The sequence below is a fragment of the Vombatus ursinus genome, unplaced genomic scaffold, assembly GCF_900497805.2.
Source record: "Vombatus ursinus unplaced genomic scaffold, bare-nosed wombat genome assembly UNPS02014826.1, whole genome shotgun sequence".
Taxonomy (NCBI): Eukaryota; Metazoa; Chordata; class Mammalia; order Diprotodontia; family Vombatidae; genus Vombatus; species Vombatus ursinus.
In genome coordinates, this window is record NW_020954604.1 from 8,180,081 (window position 1) to 8,200,124 (window position 20,044).

The 20,044-nt window shown below is 35.6% G+C and overlaps 1 protein-coding gene across 5 annotated transcripts in view; it reads left to right on the forward strand.

Moving 5' to 3' along the window:
- Positions 1–20,044, forward strand: part of SUPT3H (SPT3 homolog, SAGA and STAGA complex component) — a 663,195-nt gene that overhangs the window by 13,969 nt on the left and 629,182 nt on the right. For all 5 annotated transcript variants that reach the window (XM_027838343.1, XM_027838344.1, XM_027838342.1 and 2 more), the window contains one exon: positions 12,183–12,286. In XM_027838343.1, coding sequence (XP_027694144.1) covers positions 12,183–12,286 — 104 coding nt within the window. The remainder of the gene's footprint in view (positions 1–12,182; positions 12,287–20,044) is intronic.

The window sequence follows — 20,044 nt, forward strand, 5'->3', positions numbered from 1 at the left end:
CCTTATCTTTACCACCTTCATCATCCCTCCAAATGATCCTCATATAATATAGTCTAAGGCCACCATTCTGTTTGATCTCCAGATTTGTCAAGATCCTCTTTAAAATGTATTGTTGAGAGTTAAACACAATACTATAAATACAGTCTGATTAGGACAGAGTACAGTGGCATATCCTCTTGTGTATGCAATACTTCTCTTGGTAGAACATCAAATTGTCTTAACTTATTTGTTGCCATGAAATGTCTTATGACTTAAACTGAATTTCCAGACAAGCAGAACCCCCATATCTTTTTTCAGTGACCTATTACCTAGCCATAACTTCTCCATCTTCTACTTTTAGAGTTAGTTTTTCCCCCCAACTCATTGCTTTTACTTGTCAGGATCTTTCTGGAACTAGGCTCTTTTGTCCATTGTGTTATTGTTTCCTTCCAATTTTGTGTCATCTTTAAATTTGATAAACAGATCACATTTGCCTTCATTCAGATCATGGATAAAATTATTAGATAGCTCAGGGCCCAAGAGAAATCCTTGGGGCACTTCACTAGAGACATCACTTAAAATTTAAATTGAACCATATTCTTCAGGAGTGGTCATTCAAGTAGTTTTGAATCCTGATTGTACTATAATCTAGTCACATCCGTTTCTATCATGACCACAAGAATAACAAGAGAGAAGTAGATACTTTGTTGAAACTATATTTTAGCATTCTCCTGATATATCAATCTGAAATGAGGAAATGAGATAAATCTAGTGTCAAAGGTCCTTCATGAAGCCAGTAGGTTTTCTGTCATCACTGTTTCCTTTTCTTAGATGTTTATTAAGCATCCCTTTAATAATAGAGAGTTTTGCCAGAAATTAAAGCTAAGTTTGGGCAGTTAGGTGCTACAATGAATAAGAATTCCAGGCCTGGAGTCAGAAAGACCGGAGTCAAATCCAATCTCAGACACTTACTTGCTGCGTGACCCTGGGCAAGTCACTTAACCTTGTTTGCCTCAGCTTCTCCATCTGTAAAATGAGCTGGAGAAGGAGATGGCAAACCACTCCAGTTTCTTTGCCAAGAAAACCCCAAAATGGGGCCACAAAGAGTTATACATAACTGAAATGACTCAACAACGAAAACCATACCTTTATAATAATATAGAGTTTTGCCAGAAATTAAAGCTAAGTTCATTTGGCCTGTGGTTTTCTGATTGTGTTCTTTCCCTCTTTTTTTTTTCCCCATTTGAGACAAAGTTTACTTTTTTCAAGTACCCGGGGAACTTCCTTTGTTCTTGAAAAATCAGAGTATCACAGATGGCTCTGGAATCATGTCCCTTAGTCCTTTTGTTACTCTGGGCTGTAGATCATGATCTCTGTAATCTGAACTCATCATAGGTAATTAGGTGCTTTCTTAACATTTCCTTATATATCTTAGCTATCAACTCCCTATCTGCCATTTTTGTTCTACTCTTTCGAGTTTGCCCCATACCTTTCAGCAACAGACAGATCCTATTCCCTTATACTTTTTTATTTTGTTTACTGTGTCACTAAATGGGCCTTCTTGGTTCTTAGTGTTTATTACTAATCTCAGATTATTCTGAACTTTTAGCACTCCTGAAACTATTCGTTTTTACAAGACTGTGCCATACTTTTATATTCATTTTTTGTTACCTACCCTTGCTTCCATTTTCATTATATGTCTTTATAAAATCTTAGAATCATAGATTTAGAGCTAGAGGGAACTTGAGAAATCATTTCGAGCAGTGCCCCCTACCCCATTTCACAGATGAGGAAACTAAAGGCCAGGAAAATGAAGTGTTTTTTTTCCAGGGTCATGAGGTTTGCAAAAAGCAGAGCTAGATTTGGACCCAGGTCCTCTAACTCTGAATGCAGTATTCTCTGCATCCAGATTCTTCTTTTCTGACAACTCCTCTTTTTTCCCAGTGGAATTGTTTCAGTTCTTGGCTTCAATTTATAATTTTTGAGAGCTTCCTATCCCTGTTTCACCTAGAGAATTTTAGACCATCAGATCACACTAATTCTTGCTTTGAACCATTTGAAATAAGCTTTTCTCAAATTAAGGGAGCTAACTGTGCCCAACTTTCCTTCCCCCCCCATCACATTTTCAAAGATAGAAGAATGATCAGTTTCTTCTAAGGTTCCTATAATTTTCATCCCAGAAACTAGTTCCTACTTCAGAAATAGTTTGTGGTATAGTTGAAAAGATTGCCAAATTTGGAGTCAGATAACCCAGGTTCAAATTGCAACTCTCACTTTTTATGTGACTTTGGGCAAGTCATTTCTCTGGACCTTAGTTTCTTCTCCTATAAAATGAAGGGGTTGGACTAGATCAGTGGTGTCAAACTGAAATAGAAATGTGTCCATTAAGCCATATATAAGGATTCCTGAGGGCCCTATGTTGACTTAATTTTAAAATGTAATGTTATCTATGTTTTGTTGTATTTTTATTTATTTTGCTAAATATTTTCCAATTACATTTTAATCTGGCTTGGGTTGCACTCAGGAGTGTTGTGGGCTGTGTGAGCCTACCGTGTGATTGATACCTCTGGACTAGATAACCTCTAAGATTTATCTCCAGTTTAAATCCTATAAACTTCCTTATTGGTTGTATGTAGGTTATAATTGGGAATTAAGTGTTGTATAAAAGTACTGGAAAGAGTACTATACTTAGAGTCTTGATAGCACTGGATTTGAATTCTGATTCTAAACACCAGTGTATAAGCATGGGCTTTTTCAGCCTCAGTGTCCTTATCTTTAGCATGAGGATAATAATATTTGCAGTACCTACTATGTGAAGTGCTGTGGGGATTAAATGAGATAATATTTGTAAAAGCCCTTTGTATATCTTCACGTGTTATATAAATGTCAGCTATTATCATCATCATCACAGGCATAGGAGGTGTATCCTAATGTGATATTAATTATACTTATTTTTTTCAAAAATAATCCATGTTTTTCCTTATACTTTACTTTTCTCCTTATATTTTTAATTTCTCATCCCTGTGTGACTTTCAACACCTATCAGAAAGCTTCTGTCAGTTCAGTTGAATAGGTATTTGAGTGGTTTACATTTGGGTTAGCATTATGCTAAACTTTTGGACTGGGGTAAGATAGAAAAGAAGACTAAAAACAGTCACAGCACTGGAAGAACACAGTCTCATTGAGAGACAATATGTATTTCCTGGAAATAATATAAGTAGGAAAAATGAGTGGTGCACTCCATACTGTCAGAGTTCAGTAAAGAGAGATTGTATTATGGGCTGGAGTAGTCAGAGACGGCTTCATGGAAGAGGATAACAGGCCCCTAATAAGAATGGAGGGAATGAAAAAATTATAGATGTGAGGAAGAGAATGAATAAAAATTGGCAAAGTGTAGCAAATTTGTGGTGCAGTTAAGAAATTTTCCTGAGTCAAGTGGAATAGGTCTGATAGTTAGGTGGGGCTAGATTGTAGAAAGACTTGAATCTCAGGTTTACAAGTTTGATACTTATTCTTTAGTCAGTGTTGGACTACTGGATATTTTTGAGTAAGGGAGTGACTTGATTAAAGTGGTACCCTAGTAAAATCAATCTGGAATCATTGTATAAGGGTGGTTGGAGCAGGGAGAGACCAGATAAATTGTTTTTCTAGGGAGATACTAGAGTAGGGTGTTTCCAGTGGAAATGAAAAGGAAAAGATAGAGTTGAGTGACATTTGTTTCAAAGGAAAAAAGTAACAGGACTTGGTGACTGAATATAAGGGATAAAGGAGAGCAAGAGTCAAAGATGAGCCTGGGTTATTGATAGGTAATATTTTGCCATAAATGTTAATTGCCATAGATAGAAATAGATGAATTAGGAAGGGGGAGATGGTTTGGTAGGGGGAAATGGGTAAAGAAAAAAAAAGCCTTAAAGTTGTGTTTTTCACCACAGTGAAGAGTTTAGATAGGTATGGAAAAAGGGCAGGATGGGGATATTGTAAGATGAGGAATATAAATAAAGGTGCAAGTGAGTGTGTAGGATATGGGTGAAAACAGTGGTTTTTCTGTACCCATAGGTATAGATCTTTTTGTACAAGATCTTTAGACATTATATTAAAACAGTGCTTCTACTAATTCCATTAGGCTAGTTGGTATTTATCCTTTGGGCCATTTGAAATCTTTATCCACTTGTTTAAAATTACAAGTTAAATTTAATTCCTGCCAATTTTAATACCTGTGGAGAGTTACAGTCTATGAATGATGGGGCTGATATGTTTTTAAATGCTTTATTTTTTTCAAAGTGCTTTCACATTTATTTTGTAATTTGATCCTTAGTAGATTTATGAGTTAAGGAAAACTCAAAAACTATTAATTTTACCTGTAATCTAATCATAATCTCTACTTTTTGGCTTATCAGTGAATTTAAAATTCTGAGCCTATTTCATAGGATGTCTCACAACTTTTGACCGTCTTCACCTTCTACTCATATGGTCAATTAATAAAGACTACCTTCTTAGTCTGGATATAGGCTGCCCTAAAATATAGGTATGTGCCCAAAATGACATATGTATTGAAGAAAAACAAATACAGGTATGCATTGAGAAATGACACAAAACTATTATGTAAAAAATATTTTTAATGGAAGAGTTTTTCTTTTCAAATTTCTTTCAGTTAAATATAGATGTTTAATTCATTTTTTATTATTACTTTTTATATCTTCTAACCAAGCTCAATTTTGGACAAGCCAGATTTGGGGAAGGGGAGAACTGTGACATATTTAGACTGATTAAATAATTTTAATATTTTATAAGGAAAAAAAAACAGGAGGATGAATGTGTTCAACATAATTCTAAAACCAAAGAAGTTATTTTTGGATTACTATTATGTTTATCCATATTACTGCTCCCTTCTCTTATATTTGAAATCTTCAGAAGAGCATCTTGGATCTACTTATTTATAATGGTAATGATTCTTGTTCTTTGTAAACTAAGGTCTTATTCTAGAGACTGTGTTCAAATCAGGCATTATATAGTTTTCATTGAAGTATTAACTATCCACAAGTAGATTTTTCTGATACAGTTGTAATAATTTATATGTATCATATATTTATTCCTACAATGAGATCTATTTTACTGGGATGGAAGCCTTTATGTTTATATTCAATAATTTAGTAAACTAAAGTTGTTACCATTATTCTGGGCATGAGTAGATATTGTAAAAGTATTCATCTTGACTATTCAATGATATGGATGGCTTGTCATGATTTCTGCAATAGGGCAGGTACATTTAAGGCCCAAATTGTTTTTAGTTGTCCACAAAATATAACATAACTAGAAAGTAATAATAATAATAGCTGACATTCATGTAGCACTGAGATTTACAAAGTGCTTTACAATGGTTTCCTTTCTTTTTTGAAGTTTTTAGAAGAATATTTTGATTATCAAACATTTGGCATAGTTTTTTAAAAATCACATTTAAAGTTCAAATTATGTTAAGAAGGGACTCCTCTGTTCTATTACGGTAGAAAAGTAGAACCATTATGTAGGTCTGCAGAATTAATTTACTTCAGGAGTGGTTCCTATGTTCACACCACCTTAAAAGAAAATAATGACATTCAGTATGCATTATTTCTAAATAAGTGGGTGGGTAGATGGATTTGATCTGTTTTTTGCTGCTGTTAAAGAGAAGTATAAAGTGACTATAACTATGATAATTAGGGTCCTAATATATTTAAGTTTTTAAAATTTCTTTATGATTACTTGTCTTTGTTCGAGGCTACATTAATCACCAAAAATAGAGTGGCCAATTAAATGCAATCATATATTCAGGGTATGTTTGCTAAATCAACTGCTCAGTCTAAATTTAATAAAATAAAATTATTTTACTGCACTATCTTTAGTATAAAAACCACCTCTTTCAAAATTTGGTTCTTTTAAATTAAAATATAAATGCCAGATTTTCTTCAGAGGAAAATTTACAAATTTGACATAGAGAAAATATTTTCATAATGACTGGTTTTAAGTAGTGTTGATCAGAACTGATCATCTGCTTAGTAGCATTCATGTTTAAAGTACTGCATGTTGAAATAATCTGTGCCCCAATCTGCACATCTGAATTCAGTTTGCAGAATATGGCAAACAGCTGCATTTCAATTGGAAAGCTATAACAACTGTAGGACGTTAACCCATTGAGACGATTACAGTAGGTTTTCAGTTCCATGTTAACTGTATTTATTAGAGAAAATTGACTTGAGTGCTTCTGCTTTTGACTGACATTTTTTTTAATGTCTGGAAGAAAGGAAATAAAGCATCTGAGTGATAGGACTTTGATGTGTAAAGAAGTTAATGTCCAAAGAAGCTAATTATCTCAAACATCAAACAAAATTGTAGTCCAGGGAAATAATTATTTTAAAGAATTTGATGAGCTATTGGCTCATCTTGTCAAGAAAATGCCAAGCACCTGTTTGATTTGTAAGTTAAATAATTTGTGAAAGGATGACCATAGTTTCAAGAAAGTATTACTGGATGCTTTCCTTTCACCAACAGTGGTTCTGATGTGAAACACTTGCACCAAAAAGTTATGGTTTTGTCAAAAGTGTCGATCAGTAAGCATTTATTAGGCACTTACTCAGTAGTAGACCCCATCAAGTGCTGGGGATACAAAAAAAAGCAAAAACATTGTCCCTGCCCTCAAAGAGCTAACAATAAAATGAGATAGACAACATGTGAATAACTATGTACATCCAAGATTATATAGAGTAGATGAAAGGTAACCTTAAAGTGAAGAAAAGGGGGATGTGTGGGTGTGTGTAAAGACCCAGAAAGACCTGAAACAACTGGTGGAATTTGAGCTGAGTCTTGAAGAAGCCAAGGGTGAAGTTGAGGGGGTGGAGATGGGGAGGGAAGCATTCCAGGCATGGGGGACAACCAGTGAAAAGGCACAGAGTGGAGAGATGCAGTGTTGTGTGTGAGGAACAGTAAGGAGGCCAGTGTAGCTGGATTATAGAGTGAGTGAAGGGGAGTAAAGTCTAAAAAGGCTGGAAAGGTAGGAAGGGGTCAGGTTGTGATTGGCCTTAAATGCCAAGCAGAGGATTTTATATATGATCCTGGAGGTAATAGGGAACCAGTGGAGTTTATTGAGCAAGGGGAAGGTATGACATGGCCAGACCTCCACTTTAGGAAGATGGATTAGATTGGAGTGGGGAGAGACTTGAGGCAGGGAGACCAACCATAGTCCAGGTTAGAAATGATGAGATCCTGAGCTAGGGTTATGGCTGTCTGAGTGGAGAGAAGGGAATGCATGCAATAGATGTTGTGAGTGAAGAAATGACAAGATTGATAGCAGATTGGCTATGTGGGATGTGTGAGTGAGAAGCTGAGAATGACATGGAGGTTGTCATAGATGACAACCATATGCCTGGGTGTGATTAGGAGGATGGTTGTGCCCTCTATAGTAAGCAGTGGGAAAGTTGGGAAGAGGGAAAGGATTTGGGGAAAAGAAAATGAGTTTTGTTTTGGATATATTGAATTTAAGATGCAGATGCGATATCCAGGTGTCCAAAAGGTGATATGAAATTGGAGCTCAGGAGAGAGACTAGGGCTGTATGAGTAGATCTGGAATCATCGGCATAGAGATGATAGCTGAACCTATGGGAGCTGATGAGATCACCAAGTGAGACAGGATAGAACAAAAAGAGAAGTAGCCCCAGGACACAGAGCCTTGGGGACCATCAGCTGTGAGAGGGCATGTTTGTAGATAGGTAAGAAGAGGGAGAGATTGAAGATTAGAAAGAGAATGGGGAGTTGAATTGAATTGGATTGGGGGATGAGACTGGAAGGAAAGATAGCAGTAGGAGATGATTTCAGTGGTTTGTGGTAAGACAACATTATTCTCCCTATGGGCAACAAGAATAGAGAGGGGGGCAAATGGCAGAGATGTAGAGGTAGAATTCATGGTACTTGGGGATTTGAAGTTGGAGAAGTGGGAAGGTTCATTGTTATACAAAGAGTTTTGAGCCTAGATTACAGGGAGTATGTTGGTATGAATGAAAATAAGAATTAGGAGCAGGGAAGTTCTTTGGGAAAGTCACACATTGGGCTTAATATTAGGTGCCAGTGGAACATCCACATGAGATATCCAACAAACTGATGGAAATGGAGAGTTCAGGGATCAAGAGCAAAATAGCTGAAGCCATAGATGAAATTCCTAAGGGAGAGAGTGTGGGTGGCAAGAAATCTCGAGGTCAGATCAATGATGAAGTCTGCTTGGGATTGGGGTATGAAAAAGAAGATTCAAAGGAGGAGATGCACTAGACTAAGAAACCAGAAGAGTGCTGTGCTTTGGAAGCCAAAGGAGGAAAACATTTTGATTAGGAGGTTGTGTGAAGTGGGGAGCACATATGGAATGCTGGAGGGAGATCAGTAAAAGGACTGCGATTAGAGAATTGGATTTGATAGTATAGAGGTGGCTAATCTTTCAGGAAGAAGTTTCGGTAGAATAGTAGGGATGGTAGCGAGAGTACAAGGGGTTAAAGAGTAAGTGGATGGTGAGATGGTGGGAGAAATAGAATGGGCTGTTCTTGGGAAAAATTTGATGGTAAAGTAAGGAGAGATAGATGCCAGAGCCATTACTAGCATTGTATTTATAGATGGAGTAGCACAAACCATGCCCTCAAATAAAAAAATGGGAGGGAGCAATATGGGACATATAGAGGTTGCACCAGTCTGAGCCAGTCAGTTGCTTGCCTTTTCATCCCTCCTCAAGCCTCCCATGGCTCCCCTTCTCCCAATCTCAGCTGAGCTCCTTGCTCATATTTTACTGAAAAAAATTGAGGCTGTTTGCTGATAGTGATCTTTTCTCTCCTCTTCTTCATCTCCCATCACTCAGATGCCCTCTGCTGCTATCTCTTCCTTAACCCCTTTCTCACATGAAGAGGTGGCTCTCTTCCTTGCTATGGCAAACTGTTCTACATGCACAAGTGATCCTGTTCCATCCTGTCTTCTCCAACACATTGCTCCCTCTGTTGTCCTGGTCTCTCCATTATCTTCAATCTCTCCATTCCCAACTGCTTAGAAACAGGCCAATGTCACCTCCATCCTCAAAAAACCCTCACTTCCATCCTTCCTTGTTAACTATCATACTATATCTCTTCAGCCCATTGTGGCTCAATGCCCAACTAAAACAGGTACTTCCACTTGTCCTCGCACTCTCTTTTTAACCTCCTGCAATCCAACTTCAGACATTATCATTCCACTGAAACTACTCTCACCAAAAGTTACCAATGATCTCCTAGTTGCCAAATTTAATGTCCCTTTCTCAGTCCTTATTCTTCTTGACTGCTCTGCAGTCTTTGACACTGTCAGTCATCTTTTTTTCTTTGATACTCTCTTCTCTCTAGGTTTTTAGGACACCATTTTCTTTTGGTCTATGAGACTTCTCTTTCCTTTTCTGGATCCTTATCCAGGTCATGCTCACTAACCCTGAGTGTCCCACAGGGTTCTGTCCTGGGCCCTCTTCTCCCTCTGAACTACTTTGTGATCTCTTCAGCTCCCATGGATTCTATCCTAATGATTCTAAAATTTAGCTATCTAGTCTTATCCTCTGGGCTGATCTCCATTTTCATATCTCCAAGTGCCTTTCAGACAATTTGAACTGGATGTCTAGTAGACATCTTGAATTCAGTGTGTCCCAAATGGAATTCATTATTTTTCCCCCTAAAACCTCCTTCCTCTTCCAAACTTCCCTATTACTGTTGAGGGCACCTCCCAGTTCTCCAGGCTCAAAACTTAGATGCTCCTTTCCCCATATCCAATCTGAGGCCAAAGTCTGTCAATTTCAAATTTACAACATCTCTCAAATAGTCCCCATTCTGTCTGATACTGCCTCCATTTTGGTATAGGCCCTCATCACCTCATACTTGAACTATTGCAGGAAGCTAGTGGTTAGTCTGCCTTCCACAAGTCTCTCCTCACTACAGTCCATCCACTATTTAGCCACCAAAATGATTTTCCTAGAGCACAGGTCTGATCATGTGATTTCCACACTCAATAAACTAGCCTTCTGCTTGGCATTTAGAATTCTTAATAAAGCTTCCTCCTCTCTCTTCTCCTTCTCTCCTCCCGCCCCCCCCCCAGTCTTCTTGTACCTTAAAAACATACACACATTTAGTGACCTTATAAGCTGCCATGGGTTTAATAATAATAATAATCTCTTTGTAGATGATTCTTTAATCTTTATGTCCAGCCTTACTCTCTATCCTGAGCTTCAGTTGCTCATCATCAGCTAGCTGTCAAATGGATATTCCAAACTAGATGTCTCTTAAACATTTGAACTCAATGTATCAGAAAACTCATCTTTCTCTCAATCCCCTCCTTCCAACTTTTGAACTTAATTCTGTGTAGGACATGTGGATTTTTCCATTCGCTTAGGTACGCAGTATTAGAATTATCCTAGACATCTCACTCTCACCCCCACATATCTAGTACATTTCTAAATTGTATCATTTCTGCCTCCACAATATCTCTTACATCCCTCCCTTTTTCACTGCTCACATGCTCACTATTTCATTACCTCTTGCTTTGACTGTTGCAATAACCTCTTGATTAATCTCTCTAATTCAAGTCTTTGCCCTCTCCAATCCATCTGCCACACAGCTATCAAATGATTTTCCTATAGTGGAGATAATAACCTTTTCACTTCCTTACCCAATAAACTCCAATGGTTCCCCATTGCTTTTAGGATCAAATATAAGCTTCCTGTTTAACTTTTAAAGCTGCTTTACAACCTGGCCCCAGCCTGTCTTCTTACCCTTCCTGCACTTTATACTCTGGCCAAACTGGCCTTTTTTTTTTTTTTGGCTGTTTTCCACACATAATGTACCATCTCCCACCTCCATGCTCCCATGTTATTGCACTGTCTCCTATGCCTAGAATACATTCTCACCTGAACTCTACCTGTTAGAATCCCTAGTTTCTTTCAAAACTCTCCATAATTGATATACCCAAATGATTACCCAGTATTTATTTTGTATATTTGTTCTTATCAGACCTTAGATACTTACTAGCTGTGTAACTCTGGGCAAGTCACTTAATTTCTCTGTGCCTCAGTTTCTTCCTCTGTTAAATGGAGATAATAGCATATACCTCTTGTTGGTTGGGTTGTTGTGAGGATAAAGTGAGATAATATTTGTGAAGTGCTTTATAAACCTTAAAGCATCACATAAATACTATTATTCTTAGAATAATGTTTTAAAATGCAAATATGGTTCTGAAAATATTTTAAAAAACTCAAACAATCAAAACAAGTTAATGGATCCTAGGTTAAGAACTCCTGCCTTAAGGCTTTAACACTCTAGCATCTTGGTGGAGGTGAGGGAAGAAGAAAACAAGTCAAGGCCTCCTGAAGAAAGTGAATCTTAAGGGAAACTGGGGATTCTAAGAGGCAGATAGGTAAGGATGGAGAATTCTTCAGGCTAATTCAGAATCACAGAGCGGGGAGATGGAGTAGTTGTGTGAGGAACAGCAAGTAGACGAATTTGGATGAGGGACCAGAGTTAGATTTATTTCTTTTTTTTTTTCAGAGTTAGATTTCAAAGAGCTTTAAATGCCAAAGGACTATATTTGATCCTGCAGGAAATAGGGAGCCAGCAGAATCAGAGTAAGGGGGCAGTGGCATGGTCATTTCTAGACATTATGAAAAGCATTTTGTCAGCTGAGTGGAGGATGGATTGGAATGGAAAAGATTTGATGCAGAGAGACTAATTAAAAGGTTATTACAAAATTCCAGGTGGGAGGTGATGGATCTTTAACTAGAGTTGTGGATGTGTGAGTAGATAAAGTATAAAGAAGAGATGTTGTAAAGGCAGAAGCAACAAGATTTGGCATCTGATGTGATAATAAGCTTTCTTTACCAATACTGGTAGCAAGCAACTGTTCTACAACTTAGTCTTACAGAGTTGCATTCCTTACCGAAATGAATTTTGTATCAAATCCTTAAGGGATACTTACTTTCTTGAATAACTGATGTGTAGTTCTAATCATTTGTTATATAAAATAGGACATACTAGTTTTCTTGTGTTGATGAGCAAGAAAGAGGATTTTTGTAGGATATTTAAAACAATTTATATTTTATTAAATGTTTTATAACTGCTGCTGTTCCTCATATGCTTTCATTTGTAATTCAAACATTTTTTGCAAGCTTTTTTTATTTCTTTTTGTTTATACAGATGAATAATACTACACCTAGCCCGATGTCAGCTATTGCTACCTCAAGTAGTGGAAGAGCCACAGGGAAATCTATGAGTTTTGCTCTTGAACTGCAAAGTATGATGTAAGTATTGTATCCATATAGACTTGAAACTATTTAAAAAGTGTTCTTGAGAAGGACATAGATCTAACAAAAATAAAGTATTGAAAAGTAAGTTTGGAAATGATTAAGAAAGAAAACCATGTTGAATAGTCTTTATTATTACATTTAAAATAAATTTCTAGTAGGGTAAAGCTGCTTTTATTTAACTTATATTAACTGCTTATATTCCTTTATGTGATTATAATGAACACTTGGTTCTACTTTGAAAAAGTTAATATAAGTGATTAATGTTGACAAACTATGACTTATACGTGGTTTCAACATTTAAAAGACTTTGCTTTAATTTTTCAACAAATAGATGTATGTTATAAATTCTGCATTTATGAGAAAATTAAATATTTTGAAATGGTTGAAATTGAAACCATTTAAGTTTATTACAAAAGATAATCAGAGAAATATTTGTTTTTATTTTTTAATGGCATTTGAATCATAAAAAGCTTGATTAATCCAAAATTTTTAATTGTGATAATATTACTAAATATCACAGCTTAGATTTTTGGTTAAGAAGCCTCTAATCCACCTTTGAGAAGCTGCATAATTATGAAGGTTCCTTTCCTAAGGCTTTATTTTGTTTGATTACTATTGCATTGCAACCTACATTGGCCAAGGCAAGTAATTCCTGATTTGGTGGCAGGGAAGCTTATTCCCCTTAAATGTTTGTCTGCCAATACATCTTAGTTTTTATTTCATATGATCTTTGGAAAGAGGACAAAATGATGTGGATAATTTTTTATAATTTGTCAGTCAGTCAGATAACTCAAAGGAGATATTTCTTCCTGAAAATGAAATGTCTTCCCTCAAAGGCTAGACATTGTGAATTGAATTGGTAGTTTAATTATAGAGTTCATGTAGTGATGATTATTAATTAAATATAAAGTAAATTTAGGATTTGTTGTTCAGAATTTTCTAGTTAACTGTATCTGGACATGGTATTATAATGATATATACATTGTTGTGGTTGTATTTGAGTAGTCTTGGTGCTTAATGAAGCAGCTAGGTGGTGTAGTGGATACAATGCTAGGCCCTAGAGTTGGGAAGGTCTGAATTCAAATGTAGCCTCAGGCACTTACTAGCTGTGTTACCCTGGTTAAGTCACCTTACCTCTTTTCCCCTTAGTTTCTTCAACTGTTAAATAGGAAAGTAAAGCAGTTACCTTGCAGGATTGTTATAAGGATCAAATGAGATAATATTTGTAAAACTCTTAGTACTGTTCTGGGGCACTATATAAGTGTTTATTCCCTTTCCTTCTCCTACCCTTCCTCCCTTAATGAAAAGTATCCTTGAAGAGTTTTTACAGTTATAGCTTAATTGCATTTCTAACATTTCTCTTGTAACATTATTACAGTTCTGATTCATAGTACTAATATATAAAAATTCTAGATCATTTGTTTAATTCAGGCTCCATTTAAGGCTTATGAAGTCTTAAGATAGGCCTTTTAAAAAATAGCATACCTTTTAAAAATACAATTTAGAGCTTAATTGTGTTTTTTACCTAGAAAAACAGAAGTAACCAATAAGTTTTATTTTATATTATTTCCTTTTACTGATGAACAGCATTTGGGACTGCTTTCAGTTACTGGAGCAAGGTCAGGGCACTGAACCAGTTGGCCTATGTGATCCTGTTTTGTATTCTAGGATTATGTGATGTAGAAGTAAATTCTACTCTGTGGAACAATGTGGATAAAATGAGCTGCTGAAGAGTATAGACATTGTGGTGAAGGGCTGTTTTTACTGTAGATATGGATATCTAACTTTAAAGATACATACAAAAGAAGTAATTTGAGGTAGTAGTGAGCTGGCCTCAGAGTCAGCAAGACCTGGGTTCAAGTTACACCTCTGATATACTGTCTGTGTGATCCTGGGCAAATTGCTTAGCTTTTCAGTGACACAAGCAACACTCTGAGACTTTATACGATGGAGAAGAAGTTCCTCACTGAAAGTTTTCCACATGGATAAAGTCTGGAAACACACACACACACACACACACACACATTTTCTTATACATATATTTCCCACAGTTGTATTTAGTTACGTTTGAAAAATGTGAAAGAATTTGATAAATCTTAGGGGAACCTAAAGGAGGAGAATGTATAGGTTCTGTATTTGAAGTGCCTTTCATTTGGTTGCTGGAGAACTAGCAGATGGTAAAGATTAAATGGATTAAAACTTAGTACTCCAGAAAATTTTAATTCTAAGTTTTTAATGACTGGAGATATTTTTAAACAACTGCTCTATGAATCAGAATCATTCTAAATGGTTTTAGTTCTGTTTTTCTTTTTGGTATTATCATGTATTTTGTTGTGGATTTTGCAGCATCAAATTTCTTACATCGTCACAAAGTTGGGAGTGGAAGGGATAAGAACTTCCCTCTGTGGTGGTTACATTTAAAAAAACTTTAGGGAAGAAAATCTAGAAATAAAGGATTTCTACGCTGTTTTGTACCTGTGGACACAATACTGCTGCCTGACACATTCATGTGTATCTTCTTATGCCCCTCTACTGTATAGAAACTCTGAGGTCTTAAAGTAACTGTAAATGTTTTAGGGAATGTGAAGTCCTTTGAAATTAGGTAATGAATTTGAGACTTTAGAATATTAGATTGCTGGACGAGTGAGCTGAAATCCTCATGCTGTTTATTCTAATTGCTATATTTTTGTAGTGCTTATGGATAGAGATCATTAGAATAAGTGAAATATTTAGAAAGTAAGAGTAAAAATGGAAATATAGTAGCTGGATAAGATGTGTTTGCTTTGAATAATGTTTTTTTTTAAGGTATTAGACATTTATGTATTTAGTGGTCATGTTTAGTTCTGGGCTTAGGCAGAACTTTGATATATCAGAGTATACCTAGAAGAGGTAGGTGGAAACTGATCATTGCCATGGGAGGATAGATTGAATGACCATGAAATGTTTAGCTTGAAGAAGAAAAGACTTGGGAAGGGGAGTGAGAGGGGGATATGATTGCCACCTTTAGGTGTCTGAAGTACATGTAGAAGTGGTACTGTGTTGTGCTTAGTTTCAGAGGGTTGATTTGCAGTGGAAGTTGTAGAAAGGCAGATTTCAGTTCAAGTGAAGGACAAACTTTCTAATAATTACAACTATTCAGAAGTAGATTGGGCAGAAGGTAGAGGGTTCCCTATCACTGGACACTGGAAGTCTATAAGTAGGGGCTGGAGGTTCACTTGTCAGGGATGCTTTAGATGTATAAGACTCTATGGCTTCCAAAGTCCGTCTCAACACTGATGAGCTTTGTGATTCTGAGATTCTGTGCATTATTTCCTTTTAAGTGTCCCGTGATTTTAGAAATGGATCATAGCTGTAGAGCTAGAGGAGACTTCAGAGGTTAGTCTAAACCCCTTCATTTTACAGATGAAAGTCTTGAGGTCCAGAAAGGTGAAGTGCTTGCCTGAGGTCACACAGAGTGTAAGTGGCAGAGCTTGGCTTCCAACCTAAGTTTTACTTTTCAGAATCCAGTACTTTTTCCATTGTCCTAGGGAAAACTAATCTATAAAAGCTTTATGTAAAAAAAAAGGAGGTTTCCGTTAGTACTTTGTTTTTGTAAAATATTCAGGTGTCTGGTTCTTGGTTTTTATATAGAGAATTTGTTGCTTGTACTGAAGGGCAATTTAAAAAAAATTTTTTTTTCCTTTCTAAATTCCACACGTATATTTTTGCAGATTTCTTCATAATCAAGAAACCTAGATAATTTTCTGAGCATAATTATCATTGGTTGTGTATGTGAAAGAAATGGGCTGATATCCCAGTGAGTACAGTGACTACTGCTAAGAGTTTCTATATGTATTAAAAGCATATAATCTGAAATTAACTTTTAAAATGAGTATCTTAATTGGATGGGATAAGGATTACTTAAAATTTTATCGACATGTTGATAAAAATAATTTTGGGGGATAGTAATAGGAGAATTATAATTTGAAATAATGGAGACATGTCAAGGCTAAACTCTGGTCAGAAAATGACAGGTTTTTCTCTCGATTCTTAATAGAATTTAGAAGATTCAGTTACAATTCATATTTAGCTGAACCCTATTATATGATTATTTAGTATAGGAAAATACAAGCTTTTAAAGTAGTTTGTGATTCTTTTTGTTTTGCTGGTATTTGATTCTATAAATGATCCCCCCAGAGGTTGGGAGACTTTACATCTTTAAAATTTATAGTATAAAACACGCTATAGTAAAGTCATTACCTAAGAAGGACTTGGGGAACTTTTAAATTAGATAAGGAGTGGCTGGGGAGTAGGGAAGAGGAGAAAAAGACAACAGACCTTTAAATCATGTAAGTATAGAACTTATAGAGGGTCACCTAGACAGTGAATTTAGCTAAGTAGATTCTCCCTCTTCCCCCTTCAGTTCAGATTACTTAGCTGTGAAATGGATCTCTCAGCAAAGTTCCTTTAACTAGTATAACTAACTTATGTGTTCTTCAGGGGAACCTTCATTACGATAGCCTAATGAAATTTAGAGGTTTGATGGCAGTTGTCAGCCTGGTGTTACCAACGTTTAGAAATGGACATACAGTACCTCAGTTATTTTAATGTAACTTAGTGGGGAAAAGTGTTTTACTCTAGATATTACTTCACTTATGTATTAAGTACAGTACATCTGTTAAGAAATTGTAGTATATTGATATTCATGCAAAAATGTTATTCATTGTCAAATTGTAAGAATTTGTCACAGGAAATGTAGACTATATTGTTGAAAAAGAGCTTAATGTTTAAAAAGTCTTTCAGTGTCTCTTTTAATAACAATGAAGATAGGTTTTTAATAACAATGAAGATAGGGCATACAACTAAAATATTTTGAGAGAATAAGACTTCTTCCTTTGAGCAAAATACAGATATATATTTTTTTTCACAAAATTTTGCAAAGATTCACAATTTTATAGTTGCACATAAATATATCTTAAGCCTATTTCAGAAATTCAGTCTCCACTGATATTGTCACTTTGTTTTTATAATGGCATCTCTGATTAAAATACTTGCAGCTTTTGAAACAGTTTTACATTGAGAAAGTGTTTTTGGTTGAAAACATTTCACTATACTTCATATCTAGTCCTGTAGCTGTGCACACATTGTCACATACTTTAGAACTAGGAAAAATGGAACTTAATCATATCTTACAGTTTTCCACTAAAGAATATTAGTTAAGATTATATTATACAATTTATAGAGTAATAGTTTTTTTTGTTTAAAAGGTAAGAACTTATATAATATCATTTAGTAGTTATTGTTTATAATAGTAACAGTTGTGCTAATGTTTAGATAGAACTTTAAGGTTTTTTAAGTACTGGATACATATTATCTCGTTTGACCCTCACAATAGTCTTGTGAGGTAGTGCTGTTATGACTCATTTTACAGATGAAGTTGATATAGTTTAAGTTCCTTGGCCAGGGTCACATGACTCTTTAGAGTCTGAGGCTCAGTTCAGATTCAGTACTTCCCTATCCCAAGGCCAGCCTTCCTTCTGCTGTGACATACTACCTCTTACATTACTAATGTAAATATAATGATGAATATTGAGAATGCATTATTCAGTAGGCAGATAAAGTATATGCTGTGTGTAAAAACTCTGTGTTAGGTGATGAGGGAGATAGAAAGCTAAATAAAATAAATTACCTGGCCTCAAATAGTATATAGAAGATATGTATGTAGTTAACTGTAACATAAAACACAAGTTCTTTATGAGGTATAAAATTCAGATCTTGAAGAAGAAAAGATTTCCGATTGAGTTAATCAAGTGCATGGGGAAAGTGGGCATTCTAGGTATTGCTGGTGATGTGAATGCCTGCAATGCCCATTTTTTGCCTTTATCTCTACCCTTCTTCAGATCTTTTAAGACCCAGCTCAGTTGCTACATCTTTCGTGAAGGGTGCCCTAGTCTAGAGGATAGATCTTGGAGTCGGAAGACCTATATTTTAGTCCTAACTCTGCCACCTACTTGCTATGTGATTTTGGGAAAGTACCTCTGTGCCTCAGTTTCTACATCTGTAAATTGAGGAGGTTTGATAGATGATCTCTGCAATTCCTCTTGACTGCAATATTTTTTGATGTCTTATAAACTAAAATAGTAAAATGAAAATTATAGAACAGTGGACCACCCATTTGGCTAAAGTGAGAAGTATGTGAATGAGAGTAGTATTAAGAAAAGCTGAAGAAGCATGCTGGTGTTAGATTGTGGAGGGCTTTCAGTGCCGGAATAAGAATTCTGAACTTTATTTCATTGGCATTAGGAATAGGGACCTATTGAAATGCTTTTATTTATGGAGTGACAAAGTCAATTCTATGCATCAGGAAGATTAATCAGGCAATGTTGTAAAAGATGACTGAAGTGGGGTTTTACTGGAGGGTTTGTGACCCCTTAAGAGGCTAATATTCAGATGAGAGATAATAAGGGCCTTTTTGTGGGGTGATGGCAGTGGGATGAGAGAAGGATGTTATGGAAGTAGAAGCAATTGGACTTGGCAAATGACAAAGCATGGAGGGTGGGAGAAAGAGACAGTCAAAAGTGACACCAGCATTTCTAACATAGGCAACTGGGAGAATGGTAGTGTTATTAACAGACATATAGAAGTTAGGAGAATGATGAGAATTTTGTTTTGTTTTGTTTTGTTTTGTTTTTGGTGGGAAAGATAAGATGAGTACTTTATGACACATTGAGTTTGAAGTACCAGAGGGCTAATGAGTTGGGAATATCTAGTAGATAGAAATGTATGTTCTGACTGTTTTATCTTCTTAGTCAGGATTATATATTTACTTTGGGGAGTCATTTTTGTAGTTTGTGGCCAAGTGAATGAATAAAGCTGATTTTGGGAGAGAAAATATAAAGAGAAGAGGGGAGACTCGTGGAAAATGGCTTGATTATATCATGGGTGGGAAAAATAAAAAGGTCTTAGACAAGCATAATTTAGTGGGTAATCAAAGGTGTCAAATGCTATAGAGATGTCCAGGAGGAAGACAAAAGGGTATTGGGTTTGGTAATTAGGAGATCACTTGTGATCTCAGTAAATAGTTTTATAGAGTAGTGGGGATAGAAGTTAAATTACAAGACAAGTAGGAATCTCAGATTTTAATATGTTATTTGGGAAAGGTGATTTCATATGCAAATACTTGGTTTTATACATAATTTTCAGTCATACAGTTAGTGCTAAAAATGAAGTCCAACTATTTTTAGAACAAGTTTTGAAATCTCTTCTGTTGTCATTTTTGAAACTGTCTCAGTTGTTATTGAGTTTTATAAAGTGATTTATAATTTTAGAGTGGAAGTTTGCAACATCCTGGTTTTAAAAGAAGCAAATAAATGAAAGCTTGAATTTCAGTTGATAAATTAGGGGATGATTATTATGTGAGACATTATATAGTCACAACAGGATCTCTTTATCTTAATCTTTGGGTTTAAATATTGATTTCTCTCTGTACAATTTTATAATAGACAGATATTTTAGTAGATTAATGCCAGATAGAGATGAAAGACTTACAAAAAGAGTCTGAATATTTAGTGGTCATAGTTTTTGAGATGTCAGGTGGGCAGCATTGTTTCTTTTTTCTTTTTCTTTGCATTTTTTTATTAGTGAACAGCAGTTTGAGAGAAAATGCCTATTTACTCATAGTATTTGTGTTATAGGAATATCACTCAAAGCATAGTCTAAAAAACAAATACCTTATGATAGAAACAAAAGGAGAGTTTAAAGTAGAGTGGAGAT